The 26,478-nt window shown below is 47.4% G+C and overlaps 12 protein-coding genes across 12 annotated transcripts; 7 read left to right on the top strand and 5 right to left on the bottom strand.

Annotated features, from left to right (window-relative positions):
• Positions 1–43: 43 nt before the first annotated feature.
• On the bottom strand, positions 44–1,054 carry N7469_007300 (3' exoribonuclease family protein; the record flags this gene model as incomplete). Its single annotated transcript, XM_056646218.1, has 2 exons — positions 44–861; positions 919–1,054. 2 exons carry the CDS (start codon positions 1,052–1,054, stop codon positions 44–46), a joined length of 954 nt encoding a protein of 317 aa, XP_056499659.1.
• Positions 1,055–1,401: 347 nt separating this feature from the next.
• On the top strand, positions 1,402–2,189 carry N7469_007299 (uncharacterized protein; the record flags this gene model as incomplete). The annotated part of the gene is made up of 2 exons (XM_056646217.1): positions 1,402–1,457; positions 1,889–2,189. 2 exons carry the CDS (start codon positions 1,402–1,404, stop codon positions 2,187–2,189), a joined length of 357 nt encoding a protein of 118 aa, XP_056499658.1.
• A 620-nt stretch (positions 2,190–2,809) lies between these two features.
• On the bottom strand, positions 2,810–6,034 carry N7469_007298 (phosphatidylethanolamine N-methyltransferase; the record flags this gene model as incomplete). The annotated part of the gene is made up of 4 exons (XM_056646216.1): positions 5,848–6,034; positions 3,086–5,675; positions 2,937–3,027; positions 2,810–2,881 (listed from the first exon to the last, which is right to left on the bottom strand). Exons 1-4 carry the CDS (start codon positions 6,017–6,019, stop codon positions 2,810–2,812), a joined length of 2,925 nt encoding a protein of 974 aa, XP_056499657.1. The 5' UTR covers positions 6,020–6,034.
• Positions 6,035–7,802: 1,768 nt separating this feature from the next.
• On the top strand, positions 7,803–8,900 carry nbp35 (Fe-S cluster-binding ATPase; the record flags this gene model as incomplete). The annotated part of the gene is made up of 2 exons (XM_056646215.1): positions 7,803–7,887; positions 7,954–8,900. The coding sequence occupies 2 exons, from the start codon at positions 7,803–7,805 to the stop codon at positions 8,898–8,900; spliced, it is 1,032 nt and encodes a 343-aa protein (XP_056499656.1).
• Positions 8,901–9,581: 681 nt separating this feature from the next.
• Positions 9,582–11,161, bottom strand: N7469_007296 (DUF1593 domain-containing protein; the record flags this gene model as incomplete). The annotated part of the gene is made up of 2 exons (XM_056646214.1): positions 9,582–10,715; positions 10,790–11,161. The coding sequence occupies 2 exons, from the start codon at positions 11,159–11,161 to the stop codon at positions 9,582–9,584; spliced, it is 1,506 nt and encodes a 501-aa protein (XP_056499655.1).
• Positions 11,162–13,041: 1,880 nt separating this feature from the next.
• On the top strand, positions 13,042–14,855 carry N7469_007295 (cytochrome P450; the record flags this gene model as incomplete). Its single annotated transcript, XM_056646213.1, has 5 exons — positions 13,042–13,794; positions 13,859–14,221; positions 14,259–14,399; positions 14,454–14,620; positions 14,681–14,855. 5 exons carry the CDS (start codon positions 13,042–13,044, stop codon positions 14,853–14,855), a joined length of 1,599 nt encoding a protein of 532 aa, XP_056499654.1.
• Positions 14,856–16,394: 1,539 nt separating this feature from the next.
• N7469_007294 (pepsin-like aspartic protease) lies at positions 16,395–17,834 on the top strand (the record flags this gene model as incomplete). Its single annotated transcript, XM_056646212.1, has 3 exons — positions 16,395–16,795; positions 16,877–17,631; positions 17,707–17,834. The coding sequence occupies 3 exons, from the start codon at positions 16,395–16,397 to the stop codon at positions 17,832–17,834; spliced, it is 1,284 nt and encodes a 427-aa protein (XP_056499653.1).
• A 288-nt stretch (positions 17,835–18,122) lies between these two features.
• N7469_007293 (putative cofactor for methionyl- and glutamyl-tRNA synthetases) lies at positions 18,123–19,451 on the bottom strand (the record flags this gene model as incomplete). The annotated part of the gene is made up of 1 exon (XM_056646211.1): positions 18,123–19,451. One exon carries the CDS (start codon positions 19,449–19,451, stop codon positions 18,123–18,125), a length of 1,329 nt encoding a protein of 442 aa, XP_056499652.1.
• Positions 19,452–20,711: 1,260 nt separating this feature from the next.
• Positions 20,712–21,478, top strand: N7469_007292 (uncharacterized protein; the record flags this gene model as incomplete). The annotated part of the gene is made up of 2 exons (XM_056646210.1): positions 20,712–21,099; positions 21,174–21,478. Coding segments are annotated over 2 exons (693 nt in total), but the record flags the coding sequence as incomplete, so codon positions are not given.
• Positions 21,479–21,689: 211 nt separating this feature from the next.
• Positions 21,690–22,276, bottom strand: N7469_007291 (GPI anchored serine-threonine rich protein; the record flags this gene model as incomplete). The annotated part of the gene is made up of 2 exons (XM_056646209.1): positions 21,690–22,020; positions 22,104–22,276. 2 exons carry the CDS (start codon positions 22,274–22,276, stop codon positions 21,690–21,692), a joined length of 504 nt encoding a protein of 167 aa, XP_056499650.1.
• A 1,625-nt stretch (positions 22,277–23,901) lies between these two features.
• Positions 23,902–25,289, top strand: N7469_007290 (2,3-butanediol dehydrogenase; the record flags this gene model as incomplete). The annotated part of the gene is made up of 6 exons (XM_056646208.1): positions 23,902–23,985; positions 24,073–24,106; positions 24,158–24,406; positions 24,454–24,540; positions 24,606–25,091; positions 25,162–25,289. 6 exons carry the CDS (start codon positions 23,902–23,904, stop codon positions 25,287–25,289), a joined length of 1,068 nt encoding a protein of 355 aa, XP_056499649.1.
• Positions 25,290–25,850: 561 nt separating this feature from the next.
• Positions 25,851–26,468, top strand: N7469_007289 (uncharacterized protein; the record flags this gene model as incomplete). Its single annotated transcript, XM_056646207.1, has 1 exon — positions 25,851–26,468. The coding sequence occupies one exon, from the start codon at positions 25,851–25,853 to the stop codon at positions 26,466–26,468; it is 618 nt and encodes a 205-aa protein (XP_056499648.1).
• Between the last annotated feature and the right edge of the window lie 10 nt (positions 26,469–26,478).

Genomic DNA, 26,478 nt, shown 5'->3' with positions numbered 1-26,478 from the left:
TCCGAGTTTCATTCCTTCATTATAATAGGGATAGATTTTGGGCTTAAGACTGGCCTAATGCCTTTTGCAATGACTCTTTGACTGCCTCCGCTAGAACAGAATGCGCTCCCCGAGCAGCATTCACAGCACCATCTATTAATGCCTCATGGCCACTCCGTTCATCACCAGCGGCAAGAGAGGCCTTGGAGCTATCGCCCTTGAGCCAAAGTTCTGTAATCTCATCTCGGGCAGGCATGTATGCTACCACACAAGCAGAGACAATAGAACGATGCTCGGCCGGGTCTGTATCCAGCATCAATTTTGGCGCAGTAGAAGGAGATCCAGTCGAGTCATCGGAGACAAGAGCAGCCACGCCTCCAGATACAAGATCAAGACAATCGATATGCGCGTCGGCAATTGCCGCAGATGCAGCGCTAATACAACCCGCAAGAACATTCATCATACCCCACGAGGCATCATGCGAATCCGGTGCATCACCCCACCAGCGATCATCCTCCGCTTCAAGAATGGTGATGGTAATATCCAGACCACTCTTCGGCCAACGCTCGGCGATAATGGCACCGCGAAGAGCTGTTTCGAGGTGGACGCCCAGATCGCGCTCACTCGAATCACGGACGTGGCCCTTGCGCTTGCGAGCCGCAAATGGCGCGAACTTGACATGTGTTGTTAAGACAAGGTTTGGAGAGAAGGCGGCTGATCGAGGCAATGGCTTTGGTCCATGGACTGTGCATGCGAGCTTCAGAGCTGAGGAAGGCGGGATTAGAGATTTAGGATTGGCGCGAGCGGCTGCGAGAGAAGCAGAGGGTTCAAATTCAAGATATGAGGAGCCCGAAGCTGAAGGGATGAGTCCAGTCTTGAGGACTATAGAGTCACAAATTAGCATGATTCCATTTCCTATCAATGTAAGGTCGTGCATACAGATTTTCCTGAGCTCGGTAGGTTGTCGTTGACGCTGTGCGCGGTCTCCGGCACCTGTCCCAGAATGAAGCAGTGAGGCATATACCGGGGGTCTTGTCCCACCCGGTGGCCCATTGACTCGTCTTCTGTCATTCATCGTGTATAATTTGCAAGTCCGACAAAGTTAGGTCTTCTACGGCGTTCAAGGCCAGAAACGGAAATCTATGAGTTTGCACTGTTTGCGCCGGGCCCCACCCGCCTGACGAGCTTTTCTCGTTTTTCTTCGTCGATTTGCTTTCTTCTTTCTTCCACACCTCTTCATCTTGTTTACCCTCAGGATATGAAGCACTTCTTATGGCGAAGATTCTTCTCCTGAGATCGAATTGCCTTTTCATTTCTCTTTACTAATTACCTTTCATGTGAGTTCACCTGCTTCTGCACCGCCAATCCTTGCCCCCGTCTTTTATGAGGAAAACGATCCAAATCTCTGTTCGGCGACCAAAAATGGGCCAAGAACAACATGCACTACCATCTGATGGACAACACATTATGCCGAACTTGTTAGCTCAATATTTTTTTACTCGCATTGAAGCTAACCATTGTTTGAAGACAGAAATTGATTCAATCCCACTGACCTGCTTCCCAGCATGCCCACAGTCCTAACTCCCACGGTAAGCCTACATATTTTTTTGCTCTTGTTTTGAAACCCCTTTTGTGATGAGAAAAATTTTTCAGTTCTGCTTCTGCAAAATTTTTGAAGATAACAAAAAATCTTACCAAAAACTCCTGATCTTGTCTATATCATTGCCATTGTCTTTGTCATTCATCGCCGACGATTGTTGCTGACAGTCAAAGAATTTTCCAGGTTTCTCATAGTCCAGCCTTTTGACATTTGTCGCCGACTCCTCGCCAAAAGGTACGGAAAATTGTTACATCTTCCATCCCTCCCTTTCATGATGACAACTAGTCAATCCATTCAATGATCTCTCAGAGAACCGCCTCCCGGACTAGCACCCATACTGTGCAATTGTCAGCCAGGAGCAAAGTCACGATCCACTCCTGCGACTCCCAAACTGGACCTCGGATATCCTTACGGACGTCCCTGGGAGGATGGTTGTGGAGCACCGGAGGATGTGGGCTTCATCGTCGCTTGTTACTGTTCCTGGTCGTGCCTCTTGTTTCAGATTGGTTCTTGCAACGTCTGGCTTGTGTTGGTTCCCTCGGGCTGGGCTGATCGTCCGTCTTGGGCGCCAGTTTGGTCTTTGGGGCCAGCAGAGGATGGGATGAGTTAAACGGCTTGCTGATTATTCGCTTGTTCCACTTGCGAATTATGCCACTTGTGTCTTTCTTGATGACATTGTTATACAATTCATGCTAACGAGACACGCAGGCATAATCATTGAAGAGACTTAAGTCCCTGTAGTAATAGCGTTTATCCCATGGTTTCCCAATATTACATTGAACTACCAACCTGAATAGAATATTTTGAAATTTTTTCGAATTGAATAACCTAATAGTATTTATGACAAGAAGTAAAGGCAAAAAAAAAAGAAATTGAGAGCGAAGAATTGTCAAGCATCCATTCCTCAAGTCACCGAGGGTCCTCATCAGCAACCAAGGTAGCAAAAATAAAAAGCACACACCCACCCAGCCCAATTCTAAACAGCCGTGGGAATCATATCTAAGGAAAAGACAAATTCCACCCCCATCCCCTTATCCTCAACACTTTCCTGCAAGACACAAGTAGGCATGTTTTGTGATTTTGTGATTTCGTTGATCTTGTGTGGACTTGCAGGTCACAAATTCGAAGGAAACGTGAAGTTCCCAAGCACTAATACCATTCCGGCATTTAACATTGTCATTCTATAACGATCTTTATCGCCCAGACGAGGTGATACATCTTTTTCTTTCTTTATTCTTTATTGTCCTCAATGGCCTCAACTGGTGTTGTTGTGCCGTTGGATTGAGACATGCTATAGGGTGCCTGGAATCATGAAGTTAGGGCCAATTGCTTCCTGTGGGTGCACGGACAGACTTACGAGCACTTTCTTCGCATTGCATATCCTCCAGGCAAGATTCCGGACATTGCCATCTGCCCTGACGACCTCAGGTGCTAGCTCGACACCGAACCTATTGGACGTTATTAGCAATGATTCTGGAAGACAATAAACAGAAACGAAGAACTTACATTTGGTGGACAGCAAACACGACACGCTTCGCAAACTTGCCATCCCTCTCGACAAGACCACCGAATTTCTCATCCACGGTTTCTGGTGCGATCTCTGGGTCTTGATCAAAGCAGTTGCGGATAACGGGCAGCAATGAAGTTTCAACGGTAGATTGCACAATGCTATCACTGTCGACAGTGGTATCATCTTCATCAAACCGATGAATGCGAATTTCAAAGGGTCTCGAGATGGCCATCACGTTGTGCATGCCATTGTGGTGGTAGCGTAGTTCGAAGACACCTTGGGTCCAGAACAACTTATCACCCGAGAAAACAACTTCACCAGAAGCAAGTTCCCTGCCTTTGCTACTAGACTTCACTACAACGTCACTGGTCACGATTCCCTTCTCACAGGTGAGGTTGTCATAGGAGCCCTCGTTAGTTGCGATCCAGCGACCTTGAGAGGAAACTCTGGAGACTTCACGGGAGGTGTTGTCCGTGACACGATATATCCCGATCCAATCTTTTTTGCTGTGCGTCAGGGGTGCAGTCCATTTGACCTTGATTGGGGAACCGTATTCGAAGGTCAGGTTCTTCAAGTCACCTCGTCGATCGAGAGGCATGCGGGCATTAGCACCTTCGCGACCCTTACCTAGCTCAGTCTCTTCAAGGGATTTGGCTTCAGTACCCTCCACTGACAACGTATAGTCGCTCATGTCAAGACCAGCCAGGTCCGCATCAATACGGGAAATTGTAACACGGGCAGGATACTTCTGGAAAAGAGCCGTTGTGTCCTTGACGAAAGTGCTAACTCCAGCAGCCAGCTTTGGACGGGCATTATCGAGAAGCTCCTCAATGAATTCAAAGGACTCGTCAAACATTTTGTCCACGCTTCCATGCAATTGCTTCAAGGGAGGTGGGAGAGACTTCTTCAGATTCTTGACAACACCTCCATCCTGACGAAGGCTGCGACCATACAGTTTCTGCATATGAGGACGCTCAACAAATTGAATGAAGCCGAGACTCAGGATATGGCTCAGCAGTGCTAAGAAAGTAATTGCTCCACTGCTAGTAATGAGGACGGCTCCCCAAACACCTGCAAGACCCAGAACACGCTCAGGGTTGTTGAGGAAACGATAGATGCCATTGTAAGTTAACTTGGGAGATTCATCAAAGAAAAAGTCGCCGTAGAACCAGCCAAATTCGCCGAGGGACTCGTAGATGCTGATCGATGTCCAAAGTTGCAAGCTAATCAAGCCCGCGCCTAGGACATGCCGGAAGAGCACCAGGCCATAGCCCCAGTCTGCAGGGAAGTTATACATCTTCCAAACAGCAGCGATAAAACTGGCGTAGCACATAATCATACTTAGGTGATAAGAACCCTTCCATTGGCTCCATGCCTCATGCGGTGATTCGCCGAACTTAACAAAGTGTCTGGTCCATGCTTTGCTGCTAGACTGATTGTTCAGCAGATATCCGATGCCTACAGAGAACCAGACGCGCCATACAACGGCGTTGGCCACAAAGAAAAATTGGTAGCGTGGGGTGGACGGAGTCAAAGTAGTGACAGCAAATACGAGCATCTGAACCAGCATGGAGGACGAGTCAGTGGTTCTATACAGGTCCAGGTTATGCAGTCCCAGAAGGTTATGAACCGAAGGAGGTGGCCTGGCCAGATACGAAGACGCGTTGGGGGGAATATCATCGAATGTTGGAGTTGGCGCAGTGGGAGTATCCAAGTCCGTAGGTAGGCTTGAAGACGAATCAACACAGACAGAGCGCTTGCGGGGTGGTGGCGGGTTGTAGGTCTTGTCAATGTGCGGGTTTTCCACGAGGACGAGGAAGGCAAATTGTGCTGCATGGGCAATAATAGAGATAAAAAGCACCTTGTAGCTCGCCGCCATCAGCGAGATACCGTAGTAACCCGCATAGCCGACTGAGTACATGGGGTGAGGAGCCATCTCGAAAACACCATCGAAGGTCAATTCCTGGTCGATGAGGTAGAAAAAATCGCCCCAGTACCAGGCATAATCCTTGACTACTCTGTGGGCATCTAATTTGACCCAGAGGTTGAACAGCACAAGCACGATGCCGGCTGTCCACCGAAGGACGGTCATGAGAATGTTCTCATCCACCGGGTGATGCCCACATGCTATCGCGAAGAGACAATAGGAAGTGAAGTCACACATAAGAATCACGTCCACAAGACGCCTAAAGACAAGCCAAGTGTTGTATTCAATAGGTGCATTTTCGAACTTGTAATCGTGGGGAATCTTGGTTTCCAGCTCTCGCTTGATCCAATTATACAGACTAGGGTGCGGGTTTTCCCCAGTGGCCGGATCGACAAAGATCTTGGTTTTCTCAGCCCATCTAATCAAGGTCTTGTGGTGCGATTGGTGGTGAAGTAGCCATCCAATCCCTCCATTGTAGCCTGCGCGCCAAAAGAGATAGATGACAGCAAAGACCGGAACCTTGGCGCTTTGGGGAAGGGCCCAGAGGAGTAAAACATGGATGGCAAGTAATACTAGAACCACCACGTCCGAAAAATTCTTAGGTTCGGATGGAGAGAGTAGCTGGGAGACCATGTCATGGGTTTGAGGCACCGTAAACACTAAGAAACATCGCGAGCGCGGATTAGCGGGAAAAGCTCCACCATAGGACAATGGCAGCGAGAGACCACGAGAGACCCAAGGTGTGACGCCATGGAATAATGATAGCAAGAATATATTTTTCAGATACACTTGCTTTGGACGGAGGGAGAAGAAGAAGGAGATTCGCCTTACCAGTTCCATCGGGAGTCCGCCCAAATGTCTTCTTGTCTTTGCCGGCCGCATCCTTGATCTCCGCTTCTCCAGTGGCAGTTAGAGCATCGCGACCCCCAGTTGAATCAGGGCGTTGAATTCGCTCACGCAGCCCCTCAGGCTGCAGGGCACCTGTTGAACGGCCCTGTTCCATGATGAAGTTGCTGTTGCTGTTGTTGTTGAGGAAGAGAAAGAAAGATTGTTGGGGAAGCGTCGCAGTGACGACAGAAGCATGTGACGGACTCCGCTGACCAAAACTGCCCTGTTTGCATCCGTTGGACCGTCAATTTGTCTAAAGACCTACCAGTAAAAGAGATTGTTCTCTTTTCTTATTTTTCTTTTTTTGTTTTAGCTGTTGTTTTGGTTACTTTCAATTCTCAAAATCGAAACACAAAAAACCAACAGAGTTAAACAAGTTAAGTCTCGTATTTATATGATGGATGGTGGATGGTGGAACCCACCTTTCGTCCTGCTTCCCCCTCCATCAACTGCGCCAGTTTAGTGCGGGCCCTCCGAATGGAGCAGAAGGGGAAAGAAACGGGTTCTGATCGTCCACGCTAAATCGACCCTCCTCTCTATCCAAAGCTGCAGAACTCTGTACTATGGTCTTGTGAACGGCATATGAAGCATCCTAGAGGTTGCGGGTCATTTACGGCCAGAATCACCAATTCGCCGTTAACCCGGCTCGTGCGGCGTGGGTGAACACGTTGACGATGGCAGGCTTTGACATTGGCAATACGCAGCAGACAGCGGCAATTGCGGATCCTCATGCGAGAGGATGCGTGCATCCCTCCACTCTGCACTAATGTGTACAGTACATACTTCAGGTACAAACTAGCCTGCATTGACTTTGAACAGTCTCCGAGCCGGATGCGCGGACGCGAGGTTTCTAAACGAATGAGCACATCAAATTCAAGTGGAGAGACCTGGCTATAGTGACCCAGTCGCATTTTACGTACAAATACCAAGCAGCCAAGACTGGGAATCGTTGAAGTCTACTCCCTACACACACCTGGGATCAAAATAAACCCTTGTTTGGCTTGACGTCAATGCACCGATATTGATAATGGGTACTCATGCCATATGGTAACACCAACCCTCTGCGATACCTACAGTACAATACAACATACTATACCCCAAAATTCACGAACACTCGGTCGACTGGTTACCTCCAAGACCCTTAAGTGATATCATACCTCGCAAAACGATCAATTCAGACCCCCGCTTCTCGCTCACCCGCAGTGCATTGGGGTGTCCCACTCATGTCCGGGCCACTCTGATCACCGTGCAGTGGAGGCACATCAAATCAAGATTCCGTCGGCGGTTCGACTTCTGACAGGACGAGAGTCTGGCCTCTACTATGCTCGGCTGGGCGCGATTGGATGTATTGAGGCACACTTCAGGAGACACTCTCAGAGACCTAAGCAGGGATTCTGCATTAGCGTTATTTGGAAAGCCTCTCCTGCTAATCTAACGCATGAAAATCGTCACTACGAAACATTCGGATGGTGTGCCAGATGTATGCCGGCGTGCAACATCTATTCGACGACATCAGTGTAGTGTCCTGTACGGTGGACAATAGTGAGGGGGGCATGCTCCCTGAAGGCACACGGGTAGTCCTTTTGCCCCCAGAATACTGCATATTTTCTTATTTTCTTTCTTTTTACTTGGCAATGTGAATAGCCGCTCAATCTAATCACACAATTTCCATTATAACTCCAATTTGCTTCCCTCTCCTAGAATAGCGTTATCCTGGTCGCGTACATCAACCGCATATGTCCATATGCGCTCCGACACCGCAGGCCCCGCCAATGGTACGGGGCAATTTAGTCATCCCCGCTTATCAATCACCGCTCGCCACCAGCGCTTTTCGACTTTCAACACCTGAATCATTTTATACCCTTCATTTTATTGCGCGCTGTACCAGATAAACCGAGATGGCGCCGTACGTGGAAGAGCCTAATGAGCCGTCTCTCGAGGCGTCTACCAAACGAGCGCCAAACCTGGTGGCTCCAGAACCAGGTACGTACGGCGGGGAACTCTTCAGCCCGACACAGGTACAATAAAGTCTTAACTTCTTTTCTTTAGAACACTGTCCTGGTCCAGAATCCGAAAAGGCAGGCCAAGGAGATGCTTGCGCTGGATGTCCGAACCAACAGATCTGCGCCACCGCGCCTAAAGGGCCAGATCCAGATATTCCTATCATAACCGAACGATTGTCCCAAATACGACACAAGATTCTTGTTCTTTCTGGAAAAGGAGGAGTTGGCAAATCGACATTCACTAGCCTTCTTGCTCACGGCTTCGCTACGAACCCCGATTCCACTGTTGGCATTATGGATACCGATATTTGCGGACCTTCGATCCCCAAGATGATGGGCGTGGAGGCAGAGACCATTCATATTAGCAACGCGGGCTGGAGTCCTGTATGGGTGACCGATAACCTGGGAGCTATGAGTGTACAATTCATGTTACCCAACCGTGACGACGCGGTGATCTGGCGTGGACCCAAGAAGAACGGACTGATTAAGCAGTTCTTGAAAGATGTCGATTGGGGTGAGCTGGACTTCCTTCTTGTCGATACACCCCCCGGTACCAGTGACGAGCACCTCTCCGTCAACTCCCTTTTGAAAGAGTCCGGTGTCGACGGTGCCGTTGTTGTCACAACCCCTCAAGAGGTGTCGCTTCTCGACGTGCGTAAGGAGATCGACTTCTGCCGCAAGGCCGGTATCCGTATTCTGGGACTGGTGGAGAATATGTCTGGATTCGTTTGCCCGAGCTGCACACACGAGTCTCAGATATTCCGTGCTACAACCGGCGGAGGACGGCGACTCGCAAAGAAGATGGGCATCCCTTTCCTCGGCGCGGTTCCTCTCGATCCTCGTGTCGGTATGGCATGCGATTATGGCGAGAGCTTCGTGGAAAACTTCCCAGATAGCCCAGCCTCCAAGGCTATCAAGCGTGTTGTCCGAGCAGTCGGCAAGTCTGTCGGTGAGAATCCGGAGGATGTTCTCCCCGAGGAGATGGTTGGCTGAAGATGCCTTTGATTGATTTTTGATGTTTTGCATGCATGGCATATGGCTTGGAATGGTTTCTTTCATCATTGGAGTTTGGGCATAGAACTATTCTCGATACCAGGAATATACGAGCTTTACGATTATCTTAAGATGAATCGGCGTAACTCCAATCCATGTATACATGTAGACCTTCACGCTTTCGTTACGAGATATTCCTTGGAGTAGTGCTAGGTAGCATGACGATATTGTCGCAGCGTCTGCTTGGCTTTATCGGGTATCTTTTGCATGACAGACTTTCCCTTCAATTTCTTAAAAAGTAGACAGTCTGCTGGTCACTGTCGTGATCGCTTTCAATTTAGCTCGTAGCTGAAACTTCAGTCATTCCTGCATGACTCGGAGTGGTAATCTAGATTATGATTTTAGACAAGTAAAAGCATGCTAGAGCTCGGCATATCACAAAGGATGGCGACACCTGTTGTCAACTGCATCTTCCGAGTTGACATCTATGACTGCTGAGATAGTAGGGTACTTTTAACACATCACAGTCATAGAACTAAGTAGGTGCGCTGATGTGCATACTATGTGACACATTCATTATATCTGTAATTCGATCAGAAGTTTGGAAATCGAAGTATGAAAGGTGCTAAAATATGTACAATTCGATTGCAGTTATTCACTCTTTGCTCTGTTTGATGAGACTCATGAGATAGTCTCCGTAGTATTCGTCGTTTGCAACAGAACGCGCCTATAGCTCGTCAAAGGATGATATCCATTATCCGTCACCTCAAGTATCAAATGGAGTAGCCAGCAACCAGACGGGTTGAACCCCTCTCCATTACAACTTTCCTTCTCAGCAGGAATCTGGACCTGCGCTACTCGACCACCCTGAGAAGTGGTGACATTCAGAGCAGGAACTTTACCAGCAACATTCCAATCGTTTGTGCCAGGCTCCTTGTATTGGAACCAGCGGAAAGACAGACGGTCTCCATCCGGATCCGCGGTTTTAATGGCATTCAGTGTGATCTTAGACCCAGCTTGAACAGTCAGGTTTAATGGGGTGAAAGCCGAGCTGCCATTAATGGAGATTATTGGGTGATGATTCGCCCGACTGACGTTGGCAGGCAGAGTCCATTGCATACGCGCCGCGAAATCATTCTGGAAAGCGTTGCGCCAACGCCAGATCGTCGCTCGGTTGGAGATGAAGGTTTCGTTGTTCTGGCCCAACACTCGGTCTGCCGCGTCGCTGTAATGATTGAAGTTCAACACGGTGGAAGGATTGACCTTTTGATAGCGACCTCCCCAAGATCCAAAGTCTGGGTTCTCGGAATCACCAAGACCATTTTGGATGAGATACAAGAAAGTAGGAGTATCTCCCTCCATGATAAACTTGTAATTCGGGTACGCGGCTTTTCCATATGGTGTATCCTGGATGTTCTCGCGCAGCCACTTGTGAGTGACCGTGGAGAAATCAGGTCCGCCTTGATCTTCTTGGTAGTAGTTCTCGCCAGAAATGCCAATCCATGCAGCCAGGCCATACTGGTTCCAACCATGGGTTGATGCGATGTAAAAGATGTCTGGGTACTTCTGGCGAATCCAGGCACCGGTATCATCTTGGTCGGAGACAGCATAGACGCGGAGCTTGGCTCTTAAGGCCGCGGCATCAGTCTCTGAGTGTGTTTCATGGATCTTGTACAGAACCTGGGCGAGGACATTCGTCCCACCCCAGGCCAGTACCCATAAGGGTTTATCGTTCTTGGCTTGTAGACGCTCGAGCAAGAGCTTGCCTCCATTGCTAAGAGGGATATCCTTTCCAACGGCCTTCATTCCGTATGTCTAGATAATTGAGCGATGTTAGAGAGCTCTCGTTTGTTTCATCGTCAAGTAATACGGCGTAGTAATTCACTCACTGCGGGACCTTCGCGTAGAAGGCTTCGAATATGATCACCCGATGGATAAGGTGATCCTGGAGGAGCATGTCGATTAAGATTAAGCGTGACGTTTCCATAGGCATTCATGACAGTCAGCATGTCCTCTGGGTGGACTTCGTCGGTAAGCCATGTTGAAGTAGATGCGCAGATACCCTCAGTCTCGAATTGGTTAGAGTAGAGCAGATATCGAGTCAACGACTCCTGGTCGTCAGGCTCGTTTGAGATATCCGACAGGACGAACACGCGAGGCTTGTCGGGAAATGGCAAGAAAGAACTTGTGTTTACTGCTGCTTTGGCGAGGGCCTGTGCCGCCAATGTGCCCAACACGGTGAGCGCGAGAAGTCGTGTCATGATTCTTATTCCGCGATGAGCTCGCCCTTTCTAGAGCTGATCCCTGAGAGCTCAATTTATACCATTTTCTCCGGCCTCATTGTCGGAAATTCTCCATCATCTCCCCACATATAGTTTGCAGATAAACTGTGAACCCTCGCATGATGCCATTCTGTGGAGAAGATGTAGCCCCACGGGGACTGCCCGAGTGGTCCGGCATACCGCATCCAGCAGGAGCTCGCGGAAAAAGAAGTTCTAAGCACCAGGGCATGCCGATCGGCTCGGCAGATTCCTTTTACATGTCGAAATCTGCCAGTTTCGATCTCATTGCAATCCCGACGTTTCCCCGATTGGCGTGGGCAATAAAAAGGCATTGGTAGCCGTGTTTCTCTCGCTCGTGTCGTTGGTTATCGAAATGTAAAGTTCGAAAACAATGTTTGATGTGCTGAAGATGACGGGTAGAAAATTTTGAGTTTGGGGACTTTCGATTAGGTATACTAGTATAGTATACTAAGCCCCTTGAAATTGTTCATGCATCAGCCACCAGTAGCTTTGCGTGATTAGCCTGGGGTATGCGGTACAACGCCAACAGAGTTGCGGGGGAACGGACTAGGCAAATCAAACTTCTGAGAGGAAATAACCAAGCGTGCATCAATCATTAACTACATATGTAGATGAATTGAACTCCTTAAACAAGGATCCATCTTTAGTTCTGGACCCCAGGATTCTCTCTTGAGCCCCCTCGGAGTGCGGCGCCTGCATTCCATTTGCTATGCACCTGCATAGTTCGAGCCAGGGAAAATTGTATGCGACAATCTCTTCTGCATGGTTCGGAGTCTAACGGCATGACAGTTATTAAAAGAAGCGACATCTCTAATGTTTGCGGACTCTGATATTTCAGCGGTATCTGCCACCCATTCAGCTAGCCATGCGAGTGTCTCAATGAACAAGGCAGAGAAACGTGGAGTAGAGTAGAGTTCAATAGCTTCAAATTTCTTTTTTCTCTTGATATCCCATGACAGTTTCAAGTAATATGCACAAATGCCAACAGTCCGTATGAACTTTTAACAGCTCGCATTCTGCTAGGCCAGTCAGATAAGAGCAAATAATAGCCTCAATGGCAGTCAGCTTAAATTGTCGGGTCTTTCTTCCTTCTCTTTTTCTTTCCATGATGCTTGAAAACAAGGTTTTGGAGTATTTTATCAATATGATGGTGCAGATGGGTCTCATCGTGTGCCATATGTTGTTATTTCTTGCAGTTTAGAGCAGATCTCATATCACTTCAAGTTTCAAGTATCTTCTGAGCCTGAAATCCATGTACATATACCAGTGATACCTCATATTCTCTGATTTACTCTGTTAAACGCGTTGCAGCTGATTGCCAGACTATACAAGAGAAAGCCAAATTGTTGGTCGAGCCCCTTTCGTTTTTTCTTTTTTCTTTTTCTTGCCTGAGCTTCGTGCTTGGCTTGTTCTGACTGGATTCCGAGCTGTCCATCAAGGAAGATAGTGGCAATACCAAAATACAATATGTCTCAATGGCTGTGTAACTCATCAACCCACTCTAAATTACCCATAAAACCCACAAGAGCGAATAGTGGCTCTTTTAAGCGAACATCACAACCCGTGAGCGCCAATTCCGTGAAAGAAGCAAAATATGCATGATGAGGTGTTTGATGTGAGAAGGGCCGAATGAGGAAGAGATATCACACCCTCTGATTTCACTTGTCACACAAGTTGATCTCAGTAAATATACTCCGTACATATTATTCCAACACAACTAATCCGGGACTATTTGGGCCAGGTCTCTTCTCAGAGCTTGGTAAGAGCAGAGATATACCAACTCTAGCGCCTACTACTTTCTGAGTTTACTATATAAGTACTACTTATAGTATTTCACTATGGAGCACATTTTTGCATACCTCCTTACATTCACCAGCGCGTCTGCGCTTTTGATGGGCTATGTCCTCCTTTATCGGCTGCTATTAAGTCCTTTGGCAAAATTCCCTGGCCCTCGACTGGCAGCTGCTACCCGCCTCTACGAGATATATTTCCAGATAATCAAAGGGGGCACTTTTACGTGGCATATTAACGATCTCCATGACAAGTACGGCCCTATAGTTCGCGTTACTCCTTGGGAACTTCACATCAAAGACCCTGATTATTACAATACCCTCTACGCAGGCCCAGGAAGACACCGCAACAAAGACCCTCTATTCAGTAACATCGGATATCCAAAATCCATCTTCTCGCTTAATTCTCACGAGATACACCGACCATGGAGAAAGGTCTTGGGCCATTTCCTTAAAAAGGGCGCGGTAGACGACTTTGAGCCGGTGATTCAGGCAAATACCCAGGCTTTGTGCAAGCATTTTTCAAAAGCCATGAAGAGCAAAGCTACACTCGAACTGTATACAGCCTTCCATTGCTTCACAAGCGATACTCTCTCACAACACGCATTCGGACGAGACATAGGGTTTCATTCTCTCGATGGGCCGGATTTGCCCAATACTTGGAAGACCCAAGTGAATACAATGTTTGAATTCTGCCGATTGATTCGGCACTTCAATTTTTTGGGCGATATAGCACATTTAGTCCCGAATCAGGTGTCTTTGGCCGTCCCTCAGTATGCGCATGTCTATGCCATGGAGCAGGTAACACAAGACAATCCATCCTAAAAGCCTGGGGAAATAAAACTTATTTTTTCACTCTTTCTAGTCCGTCAAAGATCGAATCCAAACACTCGTCGATCGGTACGATAATTGGGAGGTTAAGATACAGTCGGAAAATCTCTCCGCAGAGAAGACTGCTTTTTCGAATACCCCAAAGGCTATATATCCTGCGATATTAGCCGATTCCAGTATACCTCTGATCGAAAAATCGCAATCTCGACTTGAGGATGATGCCATATTCCTAATGCTCGCTGGAACAGACGCTCCTTCTCAAACTTGCGCCATAACTATCTTTCACCTACTTAACAATCCGTCGACATATCGGCGACTGAAAAGTGAGCTCTTGGCGGCAATTCCGGATTCAAAAAAGATCCCGACCCTCCGGGAGCTGGAGGAAATTCCGTATTTGGTAAGTGCAGCTGCAGACTATTTAGGTACTAGTAAAGATTAGAGGATCCTCGCTGAACTTCTCATATACTGCTGTGATTAGAGAGGGTCTTAGATTGGCCTCGGTGGTGACAACACGGCTTCCTCGCTCGGCCCCGGATGAGGTACTACGGTACAAAGACTGGGATATCCCAGCTGGAGTGAGTTATAAGTGCGAGACTCCCCGGTAAGGGACTATACACTAATTGATGCAGACCTTCGTCTCAATGTCGACATATTTTATCTTGAGAGACCCGAATATATTCCCTGAACCTACGCGGTTTATCCCAGAACGGTGGTTACTCGAGCCGGAAGAGTTGCGTCTTCTCGAAAGATATTTGGTACCAGCTTCAAAGGGGACTCTAGGTTGTCTTGGCCAAAGGTATGCCCCCACATTGACTGACCAAAATAAAGATATTTAGGCCGTACTAACATGATGAAGTATGAATTGGTCGTGGATGCATCATACTCTTGGCAATCTTGTTCGTCGATTCGACATGGTTCTTCACGAGACAACGGAGCGAAACGTGCACATGGTTCGAGACAATTTCATCGGACAGACGGAGCCAGAAATCAATAATGTGCAGGTGAAAGTGATAGAAGAATATTCCAAATAACAGTTGGTTTGAGTGTTGAGGGTTGGTTGGGGGATCCAGGAGAGGATGGTATTTCGGACAATGAATCTGCTTTAAATTTGGACTATGTTACATGGCTACCTACTAGTTATGAATGGCTATGCTCGGCATTGACTAGCCGTCTGTAGAAAGCTGGTCAAAATCTCGTGCACGTCCTCTATACCAAGTCTTTTAAGGGTTTCAGGTGGAGGCTAGTATGGCAGTAAGGATCTTCCCCTATTGCGAAGGCAGTATCTACAACATGATTCTTTGAGGAACATTCTTCCTATCCAAATATCCCTGCGCCAAATTTTGAAAAATTCTCGTTATGAAAGAAATTTAGCTCTCATCCCTGCTGATAGCTTTTCAGGATGTACAAAGTATGCATAATGCCTTTGCAGACCAACAGGTACTTCCTGTACGAACCAGGCAAACTCCGCCCGAGCGCCAACCTTTTCATTCATTTACTCCCTACAATGCCGAGCACAACCAGTATAACTCCGTGCCAGCGACCAAAATCCATTTTGTGGCGAACCGCCAAGATGGCCTGAGTAAAGTATCACTACAGCCTCTCATAGCGTGACCGGTCCCGCCGTTTCAAGGGGAATAGGAGACAGACCAGCATGATTGGCCACGCACCCGCCGTGGTGTTTCAGGATCAGTTAGCTGCACAAACCATTTGATATTCTCAATGATATATGGAGAAGATCCATCTGTCACAACTCGCGCCCACTGGATCTCCACTGAGCCCCGTACGCCACGCTGTAGCAGACAAATGATCCGCCGAGAAAGCTGGACTCTGCCCTATCCGGAGGACTCTCCCTTCGTGGATCTCTGTGACAGCTCTCTCGGCAGCTTAGTTATGGTGCCTGGGCCAAGGGCTTAGCATCTTATTGTCCGTCTGTGAGTGGTGTATCTTGGTGGGCGTGTCTTGCGTGGTCTGGTGTGTCGGGATGATCAGAAACGTACTACTTTGCCCTACTACCCCTACGTCAACCCTCTTCTGTGGTGTATTCCGATCGGTGAATGGACCATGACCCTGAAGAATTGCACATCCGTTGGGTATTACCCCTTTGAAGTATTTTTCCTTTCTTTTCTTTGGTGCTCCCCTTTTATAGATCTACGTCCATCTCCCCGGGGTCTAGGATTGGCGGTCGTTTTCTCCTTTTTCAGATCTTGATACAATAGTGCTGGATGCTCATTCTTTGATTCTTCTTCGGTCATCCTTGACTTCTCTTCTCTCGTCTCTCATTTCTTTCTTTTGATTTCCCTGTGGGGGACTATTCGACTCTAGACTGTGTCTAGTGGAGGCTTCTTTCTGAGTGCTTTGTTTACTACTCGCTCCATTCACTCTGCGAGCTCACTCACCACGTCCGCCATTCTCTCAAAGATCCTGGAGATCTTCTTCGTTTACATTTTCTTTTTTTTTTTTTTTAAAAAAAAAAAAGATCTCATTCACTCTTTTGTATTTGAGATTTACCTAGCTGGCCTGGGTCATCCATCAAAGTCTCATTTCGCAAGTGTTGTTCAAGATCAGACGAGATGCATCTAGTTTTCTCGCTGGTACTTTTCCTCTCGCTGAGTTATGATGCTCTGGCAGCGCCGGTTACTGCCCTGCATACTCAGAAAAAGAGCAAATCTTTCCGTGTAGAACGTGTTAGACGAAGTGATTATGTTGCTCATGGTCCTGCGGCCCTTCGCAAGGCATACCGCAAGTTCGGTATTGCTCCGACTGAGTTTACTGGTATTGACCTCGATGACTTCGAGCCTTTTGACTTGCCTCACACTGGCAAGTCCGCATCTTTTAATCAGAAGTCAGACGAGTCTGACCAGAGCGGCTCCGTGTCTGCCACCTCGGTTCAAGGCGATGTTGAGTTCGTTTCGCCGGTCCAGATTGGTGGGCAGACGATCGTGATGGATTTTGATACTGGATCATCTGATATGTAAGTTCCCAATTGTTGATGATATGTCTAATTTGATACAATCATGAAACCATATACTGATGTTTACATGTGATATACTAGGTGGGTCATGAATACTAATCTTCCGCAATCTTCGATCTCTGGTCGAACAGTATACAACCCCAGCAACTCTAGCACTTATAAAAAAGTGGACGGCACGTTCAAGATTTCTTACGGCGACTCTTCCAGCGCTTCAGGGGATCTTGCTCAAGATACTGTTTCCATTGGCGGTGTTGTCGTGGAAGACCAAGTATTCGGACTACCCAACTCAGTTTCAGATTCATTCCTTTCCGACGAAAATTCGAACGGGCTTGTCGGTCTTGGCTTCACTTCGATTAACACATTCGATCCAGGCCCACAGAAGACATTCTTCGATAATGTCCTCCCCGACCTCGACGAGCCGGTCTTCACCGCTCGTCTGAAGAGCGAAGCTGTTGGCGAGTATGAGTTCGGCATAGTCGATCATGAAAAGTACTCCGGAACCCTCGTGAATGTCAGTGTCGATGATTCCAATGGCTTCTGGCAATTCGAGACCGGCCAGTTTGCCGTGGGTGGTGGATCTTTGCAAAAGATCACCGACGTTCCTACTGCCATTGCCGATACTGGTACTTCTTTGATGCTTGTTAGCCCCCAGGTTGCCAAGGCATACTATGCTGGTTGGGCACAATATTCAAACAGTGTGGACGGCTATATCTTTTCCTGTGACACGAATATCCCCAGTTTGTCAGTTGCCATTGGCAATAAGTTCCAAGCCACTATTCCTGGATCATTGATCAATTTCGCTGAAATCGGCAAAAACAAAACTACCGGTGGAACGGGTAAGTTCTTGATTCTTCCTCCGCTATTTTTTTTTATTTTGCAATATTGAACATCGGGACTAACATTTGCATCAGTCTGTTACGGTGGCGTACAGTCCAACTCTGGCTCCAGCATTCAGATCTTTGGAGACGTCTTCTTAAAGGCGTTATTTGTGGTCTTTGACCACCGCGGTCCGTCTCTCGGATTTGCATCCCCCAAGTGATTAGAATATGCCTCTTTGTGATGAGGGTAGTTAGTCAAATAATGGTGGAATAGTGTAGAGCGACTAACGAGAGATAAACTTATTACTATAAATATTTCCATAAAAGTAGCATCTTCAATAACAAGTTCTTTGACCTATCTTGGACATCTAGACTATAATTATGAAGGTGGAGTGTAGTTATTTGGTCTTTAAGGGATGGTGATAATGAACTAAGAAATGGCTGTTTTATTTCGTCTTCTCGTGGGTATGCACTAATGGATGGTATTTTTTGATGTATCCGCAACTTTTTTACCGCACAGTAGCATCCTTCAAGGTCTTGACGGTGCAGACGACACCTGAGGCGGTAACAAGCTTGCCAATAGCAGGCTTACCCTCCTGACCAGCAACAGTGGGGACAGCACTACTATCGAAGCAGACTTCAAGGTTCTCGTTAGTGGTGAAACCAGGCTGGAAGGTCTCCCAGATCTTCTTCTTAGGGTTGAGTTGCTTCTCAGGCTGACCCTCTCCCCAACCCTGGAAAGTGATACGCTCACCAGCGGGAGCATCAGCGGGAGGGTTGACAAGCTCGACGGGACCGGCGTGCGAATCACCACCTTCGGGCACACGAGGGGAAGCAGCCAGAACCATGGCTGCGGACTTGATACCACGCATGGTAACGGGCTTCAAGTTGCAGACAGCAACGATCTTGCGGCCCTGCATCTCCTCCAGAGGAACCAGACCGTTCAGACCAGAGCAGACAGTACGCACAGTCTTGCCGGTCTCCTCATCCAGAGAGGTGTTGTCAGAACCTGGCGCGTCACCACAGTCGATGGTGGAGACAAAGAGGGAGTCGGCGTTGGGGTGGTTGATGGCGCGCAGGATATGACCGACACGCAAGTCGATAAGAGAGGGGGATGGGGGAGCAGCAGGAGCAGGAGCAGGCTTGGGAGCCTTCTCCTTCTTCTCCTTCTTTTCTTTCTTGTTGGTCTTGGGAGCACCGGCAGCGGCAGCTTCAGCAGCCTTGCCTTGGTCCTTTCCAGGCTTGCCCTGGCCAACGACAAGGGGCTTCTCAGCAGCAGCGTCGGGGTTCTGAGCGTTGGCCTTCTCGCGCTTCTTGCGCTCCTTCTCCTCCTTAGGGTCGACGGGCTTGGGCACGAAGCGAACGTCGTTCACGTCAATGGCGATCTTCTCCTCCTCGGGGATCTGCAGCGAGAAAACCTTGGAGTTCTGCACAAAGTCAATGTGACGCACGATGTGATGATATCCCTTCTCGCCAGTACGCTCCTCGGGTGACCACTTCTCGACCAGCGGGGCAACCAGAGCATAAACAGCAATATCGGCGACCGAGGGCTTCGCACCGAGGAGGGTAGTGCGTGTAGCCAGATGGGTGTTCAGTTGAACCAAGATGCTCTCGACTGCATGCTTCTCATCCTTAGCAAGGACGTGCTTCAAGCCAGAGACGGTGTTGAGCCATTGCTTGACATCAGCCTCCTCGGCCTCGACGTAAGAGATCTGCGGGAAGATCTTTGGGGTGGCATGGAGGTAATCGGGCTCGGTAGCATCGGGAGAGATGACAGTCGGGTAGGAGCGGTAGAGGAGAGAGAGGAGCGAGGAGTCGGGGGCAGCGGCGGTCGCCATGGTGAATGCGCGTGGAGGGGATGAAAGAAAAGAAATTCGAGGAGGGGCACGGAATTGTGTCAACGATTGGACCCGCGGGGTTGTGGTTCGGGCCCGCAATAGGCTAGTACACCTGAAGAACGACAACTTGACGGTCGATCCCACGGGGAGATCTGCTGTGGTTACGATTGATAGGTGTTTCTTTTTTTTCCTTTTCATAAGGGGTCTGATCCAACGTGAAGATATCCGCAGCTTTTCCTTTTTGGTTTGGACACTCGGATATCTCACGTGATCACTTCCTCAGCTTAGTTCAGTTGAATAGCCTTAAGGAATAGGCATGATTATTTGAGGATCTCGTCAAAAACAAAATGACCAAAAAAAGAGAGGACATAATATGGTAAGAGCAAGTTGATAAATTCAATTGAATTGAATTGGTTGAAGGGAGATGTCTTGTAGGTCTGCAAAATATACTATAGTATATTCAGCCATCGAGCATGCTCCTAGCTTGCTGATAAAGAGCTGGATGGTCTTCGCCAAGTAGGATCTTGAGGGCTAGGGAATCTACATAGTCTGGCCTTTCTACAGGTTTAGAAAGTTCTACACTAGTGTAGCTTATAGTCATTTGCTTAGTGTAAAATCTGATTTCATTCCACTATATTTTTAATCCAGTTTAATAGTGTACATAGTACATGCTAGCACGGTTCAAGTTAGTAACTAGACTCCTCTCTAATGCAAATACACTACTAAGAAATCTTTGCCCTTGGGAGCCTCTCTCATTCTAAAAATACCACTAATTCAATGCTACCCTACTTGCAGCATAGATAGTGACCTGAGATATTTCCATATAGATGTACATAAACTTCTATGCGTATGCATGTACTATCAATGCAGACTCTGATTGGTCTAGACTTCCGCACTAAAATGAGTCACAATGAGTCGAGTGACTCTTGGCCAATCAGAACCCTTAAAATCTCAAAATGGAGACTGGGCAGTGCTGCGCACGTGACTGCTCCGGGGTGAGCGGTGTCGATCTCTTTGGGTATATCACCTTCGACCTTCGCCCTTGTCGTTCATTCCTGAGGACACCCACTCACATTCGGCCCTTTGTGACCGAGTTCAACCCCCCCCAAATCCTAAGGGTTGAATTCCCGACAATCTTCTTTTTCTAACCAATCCCGCGTCCCGGGCCCGCTTAGGCCCGTTCAAACAATCTCATCATGGCGGCCTGCTCTTGCTCCAGCGCCGCAGCCGTTTTCCAGGCAACATTCACCTTCTGGCAGCCTTCTCAATCACAGTCCCTCCTCAAGCCTCCAGGAGTTGGACTGTCTGCCGAGGCGTAATTTTTCCCCTTACCTCCTTAATCACCAACCCTCCTATCCTATCTCTTCGGCCCCGTCGTATATCCCCACGACTGCGCCACTCTCACAATCTCTCGAACCCTTTGGACAAGAGTCGGATCTTTGGACACAATCGCACCTGTCCTTTGCCGATACCGACTGGAACCTCGTTTCCGCACATGATTCCATTCCATATCCCGACATTGATGTAGCGATCAATGATTTGGATTATAGCATTACATCGACTTTTACTTCAATTTCGGATTCAGCCACCAATGACCCGCAAAGTTTCGCCCCTTCTCCTCTTGTTCCCGGCTCCGTAAATTCTCAAGGTGAGATCAATACCGCCAGAGGATATCTGGAGATGTCATTATCTCCTAGAATTCGTCGCTAATGCTCTATGCAGACGGGCAATCTCATCCTTCCCCAACATCTCAGATACCAGGTTCCGCATCAGGCTCTCTCCCCAGCCCTACGACCTCGCAGGGTGATGATGGCTTGGGCCGTGTTGATTCGTCTCGCGTGGAAAAGCGCAGACTCAACACGCTTGCGGCTCGGCGATGTCGCCAGAGGCGTGCTGATCGGATGAAAACTCTGGAAGATGAGTTGGAGAAGATAAGAAAGGAACGTGATGAGTTGAGACTTCAAGTCTCGAAAATGGAGGGCGAAACAGAAGCCTTGAAGGGACTGTTAAATCGCAAAAGCAAGTAAAGTCGTCTCATTTTGAGCTGGTCTCTTTCTAAAGAAAAATTACAAATCTCTATTTGTACCGGTCAATTTCTTGATCTTTCATTCCTCTTGCTCTATTCCTCGTAGAACCCCTCGCTGCATTCTTGTCAAGAAATTTCAGTGCTTGTATTTTCACTGTTGTATGGTGTGCTTGCTATTCTAACAGGGTTTCAAAGAAAGGGTACAATCGGTCTCAAAAGAACATGCCAATGCCCAATCCTAAGAGAGCCAACCAACTTCCAGCATTCTTCGCAGCCGCTGCTCCCTCCGACGGCTTCGTCTCCTTTTGTTCAGTTGAGGACTTTGTCGGCGCGCTAGTGGTCATCGCCTTCACTCCTCCGTCGACCTCGTCGTCTTCGATATCACTGATCTGTGCCGGAGTCGCCGCTGCAGGCCCAGGGGTTGTCCATGTTGCAGGGACCTCTGTCAAGCCGTTGTCGTATGCGTTAGCAGTGGCACAGATCTGTGCACTGGATAGTTGAGCCGAGAAGCTATCTTGGTTATTGAGGCAATCGACGTAGCAGCTATGAGATCGTCAATACCAAGTACGCGGATACCAATGCCAGTATCAACTTGGTAGTAGTATTTGGAATTCAGAAAGACTTACTTGGCGATATTAGCTTGCGCGGAGCATTTGCAATCCCAGTTATCATCTTGACATTTCGCGAGACCGATTTTCATTGTTAATACGCATTGATCCACGATTCTTTTTCCGTTAGAAATTGGGTTAGTTAGATTTTGATTGGCGATGGTATTCAACCTTACTTTTGATCGGCGCATCCACCTTCACTCGGGGTTGACGCAGGTGTTGGGTCTTGGGCTCTTACCAGAGCAGCCGAGAGGAAAAAAAGGTATAAGTTACTGAAAATCTGAAGCTGCATTGTATAGGTATAGCCTGATTTGTCGGGAGTGTCCAAGATAGGTCGATTGTCTACTGGACCAAGTACAAGAGTGCAATTGTTGAGAGTTAAAGTTCAACAAGAACAATTAGAATCAGCGTGGATATAAATGAATAGACAAAAGTGAGGCTAAGTGTTACATTCATCCGAATCGAAGGTGAAATGGATCCTATGGAGTTTCCATTTAGATGAATTGGGCCTAATCCCGACAGTATCTACTGACTGACCTTGGACAAGGTCCCATAAGGGGATGCAATCCGGGTCCAAACCAAGGAATCGAGCCATTGGTACCGTAGATGGATGAGTATGGCCCATGGACAAAATTTCATACTCTACTGTGCAGTTATCTGAAAGTTTCAAGAGTACGAGTTTGTTTATCTTAGCAGAGTGGTTTTTTTTTCTTCTACTTTTGATATACATGTTATATTCCTACAAATCAGCAACCTGGTCGATTCGAAGAATTCTCAATAGATCATCCCTATGCCTGATAGTTCTATAGAAGAGATTTAGGCCTCGATCGCCACTTCATCCCATGTTTTCCACGAGGGTCACATTCCAAGCTGAATCTGGGGTTACATTCCTAGATCGACACTCCTGCTTCCGGCGATGAATGACGAAGTGAAGTACAAATCCAGGAACAGAACTGTTCCTCTGTCATAACCCGCTTTTTACATTAATGTCTGTAGAATATTTCGAAAAGATAAAATGAGTGCCGTTATCCGAGGTAATACTAATGGAGGTGCCCGTCTGAATTTTAGGGATATCCTTTGGTTGACGGCGGGCCGCCCGGGTATCTCGTTCTCGACCACTGGCACCAATTCAATTGTTCTTATTCCAACAAAGCTTGACCCATGAATCAATTGTTATTTTCATTTGCATAATTCCTGTTGAGTTACTAGGAAAAAAATGCTTGACATGTCTGATCGAGTCTGTCACGTGTTTTGACAAGTATGCCGCACGTGGAATAAGAGTAATAGAGTAACCACGAATCCTAATTGTAGCTGATTTCTCGATCTCAGATGAGTTTCAAGATATCGAGAAACTTTCAAGTATAGATTTCTGTCCTTATGAATATTTATAAATGAAGACTTGATAGACTTCTCTCCACTCACTCTTTACAATGGTCCCAGAATGACAGAACACAGATAAATAGTCACCCCAAAACTTACTAAGAGAGACGGGGTTTTTCCGCAATATCTTTCAATTCCGACCATCATAATTTTCATTCATACATAATACTACAAATTCTTTGCTAACATCCGCGGTACGTACCTCTTGGGATGGCGGGGAAGAGGGGCTCTCCTCCCCGGCCTCGGAGAAAACGCCGTGGGGAAGATTGAGATAACTACTGATGTGCCCCGTTTCTACGTTAGAGGCATAATAAAACCCCGTAAAGCCTCCTGGATGGGTAGTAAATTGCTTTGAGTACTCATAATTCAACGCATTATCTTCACCTGTGGCGTTATTGAATCTATTTTGACTACCTCGAGTCAAAATCCTGTCGTTATGCGAGCTGTTCGTTTCCACGGCAGAGAAGATATCCGCTTGGATGAGGTCGAAGAGCCCAGTTGTGGTATTGGTCAGGTCAAGGTATTTTCAAAATCTTTCTAGTATCATATGGAGGATGGTAATATGATATATATGCCCACCACCAATTGTTGCTAATGCGTTCAAAAGATTAGACCTGCATTTGTAGGGATATGCGGCAGTGGTAAAATACTCTCGAGAGCTTTTTCTTCGTTTCACCTGCTGACCGAATTAGACATCCATGAGTATCTCTCCGGTCCCAGCGCGGTTCCCGTAACACCGCATCCTATCACAGGTGGCACGCTCCCAACAGTCTTGGGACATGAGTTCAGTGGTACTGTCGAGGAAATTGGAGAAGGTGTGAATAATCTCAAAGTTGGAGACAAAGTGGCTGTGAAGCCGAATCTCTCTGATGGCTCTTGCCCTCGTTGTACGATGGGGAGGTTTAATATCTGCAACAACTTGGGGTTTATCGGATACAGCGGTATGAAAGCCCTCTTCCTGATCCGGTATTCGTCTGATCTCTGATAGGGGATGCTGGGGGCATGTCCGATCATGTTGTCGTGGATAGAAAACACGCATTCAAGCTTCCTGATCCAATACCACTAGATATAGGAGGTGTGTATTTGATCATGGTATCATGTTGGTTCACTCAATGTATTCTAGCTCACATGAATCACTAGCACTGGTGGAACCTCTGACCGTTGCATGGCATGCAGTCAGTCGCAGTCCTCTCCAAGTCGGAGACACAGCTCTGGTCGTTGGAGCCGGACCAATAGGACTGGCAATCGTGCAGGTATTGAAAGCCCGAGGGATCAAGACCATAATTGCAGTTGAGATTTCTCAACAGCGCCGAAAACATGCTCAGCTTTTCGGTGCATCACATGTCCTCGACCCTAAGGAAATAGATGCAGTCTCAAAAATCCGAGAAATCGCTGGACAATTTCAAGGGGTCCCTGTGTCTTTTGAAACATCTGGAGCACAGGCCGGACTAGATACTGCCTTGGCGGGTCTACGGGCTCGCGGAACTATGGTCATTGTGTCTTTATGGGAGGAAAAACCGACCATTAATGCATTTCCTGATATAGTTTTAGGGGAGAAGCATGTTACTGGTGCAGCAGTTTTTGATGATGGAGATTTCGAAGCTGTGATTGAAGCAATAGCGTCTGGTAAGTCAAGAAATCTAAATTCCTCTTTCGACTTTTTCTTCATGGTATCTCATCGATTTTATAACCTCAGGTGCCATCCAACCACGACCCATGATCACAAGCAAGATCGGGATGCATGAAGTGGCAGAGAAAGGCTTTCGAGCGTTGATCAATGACCGTGATCAGCATGTCAAAATTTTGGTCGATATCTCGCTATAGCATCCCAACCCAGACGGGTGGTCGAGGGAGACAGCGCCAGCAAGAATGGGAACGCTTCTTAAAGGAAACAACCTAGACTTATAGTTTGGGCAGCCTTCTATGGCCAATCCCTCGGGACGTTACTCATGCACGCATTTTAGTTCCAGATCAAGATTGAATAATTAATCCCTGGCGCTAAGCCCGAATTGAGAAGTTTCACACCATACTATAGTTGCCCGATGGGGGCTCAGTCGGCCAAGTCTCTTGGCTGGGCTCGAAGTAGAACATTCAAAGACGCAAGTGGCAAACCACTCGCTGTGCCCAGAATTAGTACCACGGCCTAGAGAACTAATATAAAACTTAACTTATCACATAGAGAAAAATCGAAGGGGTCAAAAATGCTCAGCCCTGCGATCTGAATTCTTCGCCACATGGATCGGGCAACCAGCGAAGAGGATAGTCCAGTATAAAAGGTACCTATGGACAGTTAGTAGTATTATACACTGGAATCATCTTAGATATATCACTCCAATTTATCAAATTTGACATATTGGTACCAATCAATAACACCGAAATTCAGATATGTCCACGTCAATAGTACGCTACAATATCAACTCCACCTATTGGAAGCGCCACTACGTGGTATCCGGCCAAAATACAATCTATGTAAAAAACAGCAAGATCACTCCAGGAAAGCCAGATCTGACTTTTCACGGCGGTGATAGCCACGATCCTGTGATAGGAATAGTTAAATTCCGTCATATCTCAGCAGATATCAAAATCGGACTACATGACAATAATTCAGAATGCTTATGCTGGAAGTCCCTGAGTCGCGTGGAGCGGGGAAAGTTTCAATACAGCTTCACTCATGAGTTAGAGAATGGCGCATTGGAGACTTTCACGTGGGATGCGAATCATCAGTTGAGTTTTACTCGGGCAGGAAGTATGGAGTTAATCCATGATCGCACGGGGGATGTCGTTGCAATTTTTGCAAATTACTCTGCTGTCTACCCTCCTACCACCGAGGAGGAAAGTGAAGGTCAAGTGTTGGAGGTGAGAATGGATATTGGAGAAAGTTTTCATCTTATGGTGCTCGTGACATGCCTTGCTCTTTATGAGCAGATGAGACGGAGGAATAATAGTGCCGCGAGTGGTGCGAATGCTTCTACGGGTATGGGCGGAGCTAATCCTACCATATAATCTGGCTAAA

The sequence above is a fragment of the Penicillium citrinum genome, assembly GCF_028827155.1.
Source record: "Penicillium citrinum strain IBT 23319 chromosome Unknown utg000006l:1.0-3011923.0:1.0-3012962.0, whole genome shotgun sequence".
NCBI lineage: Eukaryota > Fungi > Ascomycota > Eurotiomycetes > Eurotiales > Aspergillaceae > Penicillium > Penicillium citrinum.
The sequence above is the reverse complement of the archived record's forward strand: the minus strand, read 5'-3'. Positions and strand labels throughout refer to the sequence as shown.